Here is a 9,036-nt window from a genome sequence, read left to right on the forward strand (position 1 = left end):
CATTAATCTATTTATGTATCTCCCCTGCTAGACTTTGAACTCAAGGGCAGGACTGGCAAACACTGCATCTAGACCACCTGTAATAGTGTCTAACACATGGAAGCTCAAAAAAAAAAAAAAAGTTGGTGAATGAGTATGCTTAATTTTAAAAAGCCGTCTCACAAATTTTAGAGTTAAACCTTATTTTTTTAGAGATCTTTTTCCTGTAGCATTTAATCTTCTGAGCACTGTCCAGAAAGGACTCTTGGTAATCAAGTTTAAGTAGCATGAACATTATTCAATAGAAACATTGCTGTTAGGGGGGCCAGGTGGTGGCACACCTAGTTAAGTGCTCACAGGTTCAAGCCCCTGCTCCCCACCTGCAGGGGGAAAGCTCCACAAGTGGTGAAGCAGGGCTGCAGGTGTCTCTCTCCCTCTCTATCTCCCCCTTCCCTCTCAATTTCTTTCTGTCTCTATCCAATAATAAATAAAGGAAGAAAGAAAAAACACATGGCTGTTTTTAGCTTATTTCTCTTTTTTGGCTCTGGCAAGTCATTACTTGAGTAAGTACCAGTATTTGCTTGGTTAGTCATCTCTGGCTAGTCCTTGAACTATTTAGGGAGTTTACAAAATCTAGAGCATTAAAATAAATAATTTAGAGCACTATTCAAAGGTCATGACTTACATACAGTATTCTGTTAACAGTTTTTAGTTAAGAATAGTTTTCTGGGGCCGGGTGGTGGTGCACCTGGTTAAGCACACATTACAGTATGCACAGACCCAGGTTCGAGGTCCCAGTCCCCACCTGCAAGGGGAAAGCTACACAAGTGATGAAGCAGAGCTGCAGGTGTCTCTCTCTCTCTCTCTCTCTCTCCATCACCCCCTTCCCTCTCCATTTCTGGCTGTCTCTATCTAATAAATAAAATTTAAAAAAAAAAAAAGAATAGTTTCTTTAAAAATGTATAATTGAGCTGGGGCTAGGGAACAGGATAAAGACCATAAAAATGACTTTTTAAAAAAATTTTTTTATATTTATTTTATTTATTCCCTTTTGTTGCCCTTGTTGTAGTTATTATTGTTGTTGTTGTTGTTGGATAGGACAGAGAGAAATGGAGAGAGGAGGGGAAGACAGAGAGGAGGAGAGAAAGATAGACACCTGCTTCACCGCCTGTGAAGCGACTCCCCTGCAGGTGGGGAGCCGGGGTTCGAACCAGGATCCTTATGCCGGTCCTTGTGCTTTGTGCCACCTGCGCTTAACCCACTGCGCTACAGCCCGACTCCCAAAAATGACTTTTATGCCTGAGGCTCTGAGGTCCTAGGTTCAATCCCCAGGATCAAAATGAGCCAAAACTGGGCAGTACATTGGTCGTTTTCTCTGTATCTCTCATTAAAATAAATTTTTTAAAGTTTTTTTTAATGTTTACTTAGGGTGTAAGAAGTGGTGCAGTGGCTAGTTTGAAGATTGGAAGCCTGAGCATCCCATGTGCCAGACGGACAATCTGATGGTCTCTCTCATCAATAAATGAATAAAATCTTGAAAATAAAAATATGGGGGGTGGGCAGTAGCGCAGCAGGTTAAACTCACATGGCACAAAGCGGAGGGACGGGCACAAGGATCCAGGTTCGAGCCCCTAGCTACCCACCTGCAGGGCGGTAGCTTCACAAACAGTGAAGCATGTCTGCAGGTGCCTGTCTTTCTCTCTCTCGCTTTGTCTTCCCCTCCGCTCTCAGTTTCTCTCTGTCCTAGCTAGCAACAACGACAGCAATAACAACAACGACAACAACAATGATAAACAACAAGGGCAACAAAAGGGAAAAAAATGGCCTCCAGGAGCAGTGGATTTGTAGTGCAGGCACCAAGCCCCAGCAATAACCCTTGAGGCAAAAATAAATAAATAAAATAAAAAGATGTTTATCCAATGTTCCTCTTCTGTGTCTCCAATGTTAGTACTTTAATTCACAGATATAGCATCAATGCCCTTAAACTGTTGAAATAAATGGAAAAGTACGACCAGAACTAGAAGTTAGTTCCTAGAATTTCTTAGAAGGAATTCACCTCTGAGGTTAAATTAGTACATTAAAAAAGATTTCAGGGGCTGATAAATAGCTCACAAGGCAGAGCACACACCTTGCCATGTTCAAAGACACAAGTTTGAACCCCCAGCATCAGGAAGATCTCTGTAAACATTGGGGTGGTGCAAAAAAGTGTCTTTTTTATATTTTCTTTTTTATATATTTATTTATTTTCCCTTTTGTTGTCCTTGTTGTTTTTCATTGTTGTTGTTGTTATTATTGATGTTGTCATTGGATAGGACAGAGAGAAATGGAGAGAGGAGGGGAAGACAGAGACGGGGAGAGATAGACACCTGCAGAACTGCTTCACCGCTTGTGAAGCGACTCCCCTGTAGGTGGGGACCTGGATGCTTACACTGGTCCTTGAGCTTGGCTAAGTGCGCTTAAGCCGCTGCGCTACCGTCCGACTCCCCCCCTTTTAAAAAAATATTTATTTATTCATTCCCTTTTGTTGCCCTTGTTTACTTTTATTGTTGAGTTACTATTGTTGTCGTTATTGTTAGATAAGACAGAAATGGAGAGAGACGGAGAAGACAGAGAGAGGGAGAGAAAGAGAGACACCTGCAGACCTGTTTCACCGCTTGTGAAGCGACGCCCCTGCAGGTGGGGAGCCGGGGGCTCGAACTGGGATCCTTATGCTGGTCCTTGTGCTTTGCACCACCTGCGCTTAACCCGCTGGTACCGCCCGACTCCCTAAAGCGTCTCTCTTCTATCTCTCCCTCTTTGTTTCTATCTAAAATGAAAAAGCAGAATAGTAAGGAGGAGGAGGAGAAGTCTGCAGAAGCAGTGGAATCAAGGACCTGAGTTGGGGTAGTGGTGTTTCCAAATTCCTCTAGTAAAATAGAATTAGATCTGAAACTTCAATCAGAAGGGGGGGGAGTTCCTTAACTACTTATTTCTCCTCAAAAAAACCCAAAAAAAAACCAAAACAAAACAAAAAAAAAACCTTGTGAGAACTAAAGGGAGAGATGAGCACTTTGGACTACCACAAGAAAAAAATAAATCATTTTCTTGGTATCAAGTCCTAGTAGTAATGGTCCTACCCAACCCCAACTTACAATGTGTGGACCAATTTAAAGAGTATCATGATCCTCAGTTTCTGAATGCTAATACTCAGGCAGCTAAGAACCAATACGACCACTTTTCAATGTCGATTTTACCCAAAGCCCCTGACATCTAACAAAATGTATCAAATACTTCGGAAACACTCAATTATGGTCAAAACATCTAGAGTAAAGGAGACAAGGCAGGCCCTGGCACACCTGGGGAGGAAGGGGGGAGATGTCCATCTGGAGTTGAAAGGCAAAGAAAAGATGGAGATGAATACAGCCCATTCCTGGGTGGGGTGATATAGCAAAGAGACTCAAGCCCGAGGCTTCAAGGTGTTGGGTTCAATCTCCTGGACTGAGAAATGCTCTGGTAATAAATACATACATACATACATACAAGCCATTCCTGATCCCAACTCCAAACAGAATCACGCTACCATAGTAGAAAACTAAAGTATATTTTTATACGGAGAGACTAAATGGAAAGGAAAACGAGAAGCTATGGGGGGGGTCCCGAGGGCAGAAATCGCAACAGCATGAAAGCTAACTTTCCATAACAAATCGTTTTCAAAAATAGAGCTGGCAGGAAGCTGCTGAGATTATGACCGGCACAGGTGAAAGTCACAAACAGAAAGGTTCTCAGTAGAGAAAAAAAAAAAAAAATGTCTAGACAAGTGGACAGTACGAAATGAGAGAGAATCGAGGATATTTCCCTGGACGGAGTTTCCCTGGGAGCACGACCCACGCACTGCAAACCATTTAAATCATCTTAGAACCGAGTTCACTGGGCTGCTCGGGGCCAGCGCAGCGACCTCTGCCGGCGCTCCCGCGACCCGCAGCCCCCCGCAGCCTCAGCCGCCGGGGCCCGTGAGAACTCGGGGCCTCTGGTCGCAGCAGCTAGTCTGCGGGGCCAGAAGCAAAGGCAAAGTCCAGCAAAGGGTTCTCTCCTTGCAGCCCAACCCCTAAAAAGGGCCTCATCGTCGCAGGGCCTATATATATCCCGTTGACCTCTGGAGGGAGGACTATTTATTTTTCCGGAGCTTGGCTCCGGGCGCAGCCCAGACATACATCTGGGGAAGAGGAAACAGAAGTGGGCGACGGGGACGGGACGGCGTGAGGATGGGGGTGGGGGGGGCAGACCCCAGCCCCTGTGTAGCGGCCGGGGAGAAATGGCCTCCGTGCCCACAGGGTCCGGGCTCAGGGTACCAGCGAGACGTGCGAGGTAGCTCAAAGCCCCCGACAGCCGCGGACACCAACTCCCAGCCCCGCGCTAAAGTCACCTCAAAAAAAGCGCAGCCATCTTGGGTTCCCGCCTGGACGGAAGTGACGGAACGCCCCGCCCACTCCACTGGGCGAGGGGGCCGGGTCTGTCGGTCACGTGACGGTATGGGTACTTTAAAAAGGCCACGGCTCCGCGGTGCAGACTCAGATGCAGGTGTTTTTCTCAGGTGTGTACGACTCGGCCTAGCTGCGGGCAGGGCCTGCAAACTTTATTTAGCTGGCGGTTCTTATAGCTACCTCTGAGTTTCCTAAGCATGCACAAGTGTGCCTGTAGTGTCAGCTAAACCACCTAGATTTTCTCCCATTCTCAAGTGACACGCTCCAAAATTAGCTTGATACCTACAGCTGGTACCTGGGTTCGGTGTCACTCTCATCCCTCCAGCATGCTAAGCATTGGGTGTTTGATCGGCTGAACCCCGCCCCTCCCCCCCACCGGACCAACCCCCCCCCCCCCCCCATCACTACCCTAGGCAAACAGTACTCTGGACTCCCACCTGTTCTCAGCACGGAGATAAAACAGTTGTAGCCCTGGGTTGGAGACCAGGGTGAGGTGGGGTGAGGGCAGCACATAGACCTCCCTCGGTTTCCCTGTCCGACCATCCTCTGGCCTGCTCGCCACTCCACCCCCTAGCCTGAGTTGCTCCAGGAACTGGACGCCCACCAGCCAAAGACAAGTTTCCATTGTTGCTTGTCTCAGGCTATGTGGGTGACACCCACAGTCCAAAGAACCTGGGGTGAGGTGGGGGAACTCCTTTTCATTCATATACATACATACATGTATATATATACAAGTATATAACAGTTTTGAAGAATCCAAGCACAATGATAAATTGCACAGTACCTGTGACTGCAGGGGAAAAAAGAGCACAAGACTACAAAACCTGAGTCTTTTGGGAGGGGGAGGGATGAAGGACAAGGAGACAGCTCAGAGCAACCCTACTCTATAATGTATTCAAGTGCATTAGCATTCAAATCTTATTTATATTTAGCACCCCTGCACTTTTATTTTTGGGATTTAAATAGCACAGATTTGCTTATTTCTGCATCAAATGAAAATGCTATTTTGCATTTCTATAATGCCTGACAAAGAAAGCACTTTGGGATTGGAAGGGACCTCAAATACTCTCCAACCCAATCTTCTATGCACTGAAGAAGCCTTTGCTCCATCTCTGAATCTTGATCTTCAAGACCAAACTGTAGTTCATTTACAGTTTGGTAGCACAAACAAGTAACCTTCCATAAGCAGTTTAATCCTTAGGAGTTAAATGAAAGTATGGATTTCTGCTATTGAACTTCCAGTCTTTGATCCTACTTTGACCTTCTGGAATTTTATACAAGTCAACAAATAACTCTTTGACTTAGCTCTTTAATTTCACTTAGGGTCAGTGGGGGGTGATTAGCAACAGATTTTCAACAATAGTGCAACAGATTTTCAACAATAGTGCAACAAATTTTCATGACTGAGGCATCCATCAGAGGTCTCAGGTTCAATCACTGTCATCACCATAAGCCAGACCTGAGCAGTGCTCTAATGAAATGTAGAAAAAAATGGGAGGTAATGGTGCACCCAGTGGTGCACATATTACCATGTGCAAGGACCCAAGTTCAAACCCCTGCTACCCTAACCTGCAGGGGGAGCACCTCATGAGTAGTGAAGCAGGTCTGCAGGTGTCTCTCCCTCCCTCTGTCACCCCCTCCCCTCTCAGTTTGTCTCTATCCTATCAAATAAAAAAGAAAGAAAGAAACTAAGAGAGAGAGAGAAAGAAAGAAAGAGGGAAGAAAGGAAGGAAGGAAGGAAAGAGAAAAAGAAAGAAAGAAAGAAAGAAAGAAAGAAAGAAAGAAAGAAAGAAAGGAGAGGAAAATGGCCACTAGGATCGGTACATTCGTAGTGCTGGCACCAAACCCCTGGATAACTCTCATGTAAAAAAGAAAATAAAAAGAATAGCCCAGTAGTAGCACACAGGACACTCAAATATGAAGTCCAGTGTTTGACCCCTCGCATTGCTTGTGTCAGAAAAATGCTCTGGTTCTCTCTCTCTCTCTCTCTCTCTCCTTCTTCGCTCTTTCTCTCCCTCTCTCCTCCCTCTCCTTCTCTTTCCCTCAAATAAATAAAATTTAAAAAGAAGAATTTAATTTAACATATATGTTAACTTTTTGTCAAGAGTCTGTGAATACACTTTCAAACACAAATTGGTATGTGGTGCTCAAGAAGCTTACAACCTTAACAGGATCAGTAAAAAAAAGTAAAACACCACAAAGAAAGGGTTGGACCATGGTGCATCTGCTACCCACCTGCAGGGGGGGAGGGAGATTCATGAACAGCAGGTGTCTCTCTATCTCCCCTTCATTCTCAATTTCTCTCTGTCTCTATCCAAAATAAATTAGTATTTTTAAAAAGAAGAGAAAGTACCAACCCCATGAAAAGGGTAGAAGGGAAAAGGATGGGCAGATAAAAGGAGAAAAGGACTACTCACAGCTGGAGAGAAAGGGCTAGGGAAGTTAGTTGACTACAATAGTGTCTAAACATCTTTTTAAGATTTTTTTTTTTTTTTTTTTTTTACCAGAGCACCTTCCAGCCCTGGCTTATTGTGGTGCAGGAAATTAAACCTGGGACTTGGGAGCCTCAGGTATGAGAGGCTTTTTGCATAACCAATATACTATGTCCCCCAACTTGAAAGTTTATTTTATTCAGGGAGGGGAGGTAGGAGACAAGCCAGAGCACCACTCCGGTACGTTAGTGCTAGGAATCAAACCAGGTATAAGAGTCCAGTTTCAGTGTTCTATAAATTGAGCTCTTTCCCCAGTCACTAAACTTCCTGTGGTGAAAACAGCTCAGCCTGCAGAGTTTATGAGCAAGCAAGCCCTATGGTTAGAACTCCACAACCCACGTTGAGAACATATGTTGCCATGGGCAAGAACCTCAATTCCCCTGCAGGGAGGAAACTTCACAAGTGCTGCAGGTGTCTTTCTACTTCTTCTTCCCCTGCAATTTCTTTCTGTCCTAACAAAATAAACAAATAAATAAATATAATGCCAATCATGGAGCCCTACAAGATATAGTCTAAGGAACTTCCAGAAGGTCCCAGTAGCTTAAACCTTTGTAGGTGAGCCTGCATGCAAGTCCCAAGCTCTACCAAGTGAGCTATTCCTTCCTCGGCCATGAAATATCTGTGTGTGCCTAGTCTCTGTTGCATAATTGCTCAGTCTTTTTGATGTCTACCCTTTTGGACTCCCGGACCTTTGTCCATCAGGTCACCTTGACTCCAGCAAGCAACACAGTGGAGTACAGTTGATCCTTGAGGCCTTTACTCTCTGAACTCCACCCCCCCATATAGACTCTGTACTTGACTTCACACTGCACTTGACTCAAACACTTGACTGACACTGAGCTGGCACCCCATCACAGTGGTGTTGGATTCTCCTTGATTGAGATAGGCTATATGGGGTGGAATGGGGGTGGAAACATATAATGGCTATACAAAAAGACCCCTATGACTGAGGCTCTGAGGTCCCAGGTTCAAGCCACAGCAACACCATAAGACGACCTGAGCAGTGCTCTGGTTTTAAAAAAAAACACAATCAATACAATACAGAGGAGGAGGAGAGGAAGAGGAAGAAATAGATTGAAATGGGCTTAACCTGCACCTTGAGGAGGGCATTAGGGGCTCTCTGGCAAGGAGAGAAAGTTTAGGAGTGTCTTCTCTTGGTGTTCACCATGGAGAAAAACTCCCCCCTGCCCCATCTACCCTAGAGGCAGAGTGAGAATGAAAGTACCAAAGCCTCCTTCGTGAGCCAGGTGGGTGGTAGCACAGTGGGTTAACTGCAGGCGGTAGAAAGCGCAAAGATGGCTTAAGGCTCCTGGTTTGAGCCCCCCGGCTCCCCACCTGCAGGGGAGTCACTTCACAAAGTGATGAAGCAGCTCTCCAGGTGTCTATCTTCTCTCACCCTCTCTCTCTTCCCCTCCTCTCTCCATTTCTCTCTATCCTATCTAACAACAACGACATTAATAACTACAACAACAAAAACCAACAAGGGCAACAAAAGGGAAAATAAATAAATAAAATATTAATTTTTTTTAAGTTTCCTGCATTGTGGTGGGGGCTCAAACATGTATATGGCAAAGCAGTGCACTATCTAAGTGAGTTGTTTTGCTAGCTCAAGAAATGCTTTTACCTAGTAAGAACTTCCCAGGAGGCAGGAAAATGTTGGGGGGGACCCCAAAGGACCTGAAGTTGCTGGATACCTCAGGTGTCTGGAATGCAGTCCACACCAGTGGGAATCTCAAAGGACCCCTACCTGTCTCTAGCTCTGAGGAATCAGGGGGAGCCCTTTCCATGATCTGGGAGTTCATGGTCTCCCCTGCCCGTTGGATCCTTAAAGAAGTGCACCCATGTCCCTTTTTCTGTCCTCCCTACACTGCGCCCCCTCCTGCAGCATTCCAACCTAGGGCAGGAGGAGGCCAGTAGACACAAAGCCCTTGTGTCTGGGGTGGTATGTGTCCCCCCCCACCTCTCCACCCAGAGGACACAATGCCCCTTCTGCTCCTTGCACCCCACATCCCTCCCCACCACCCCTGAACCGCACATGCCAGCATGCAATTGGTCCCTGATGGAGGACAGCCCCCCTTGGACTGGGTCCCCTAGGGGATTTTAAG

The 9,036-nt window shown here is 45.7% G+C and overlaps 1 protein-coding gene across 2 annotated transcripts in view; it reads right to left on the reverse strand.

The window, feature by feature from the left end:
• Positions 1-4,437, reverse strand: part of SDHC (succinate dehydrogenase complex subunit C) — a 30,204-nt gene extending 25,767 nt beyond the window's left edge. Inside the window, exon 1 of one of the 2 annotated variants that reach the window (XM_007537427.3) lies at positions 4,382-4,437. In XM_007537427.3, the coding sequence (XP_007537489.2) occupies positions 4,382-4,401 (20 nt within the window). In that variant the 5' untranslated portion in view covers positions 4,402-4,437. The remainder of the gene's footprint in view (positions 1-4,381) is intronic. The other variant, XM_016194448.2, reaches the window with a different exon arrangement.
• Positions 4,438-9,036: the final 4,599 nt, after the last annotated feature.

The sequence above is a fragment of the Erinaceus europaeus genome, chromosome 9, assembly GCF_950295315.1.
Source record: "Erinaceus europaeus chromosome 9, mEriEur2.1, whole genome shotgun sequence".
NCBI classification, from domain to species: Eukaryota; Metazoa; Chordata; class Mammalia; order Eulipotyphla; family Erinaceidae; genus Erinaceus; species Erinaceus europaeus.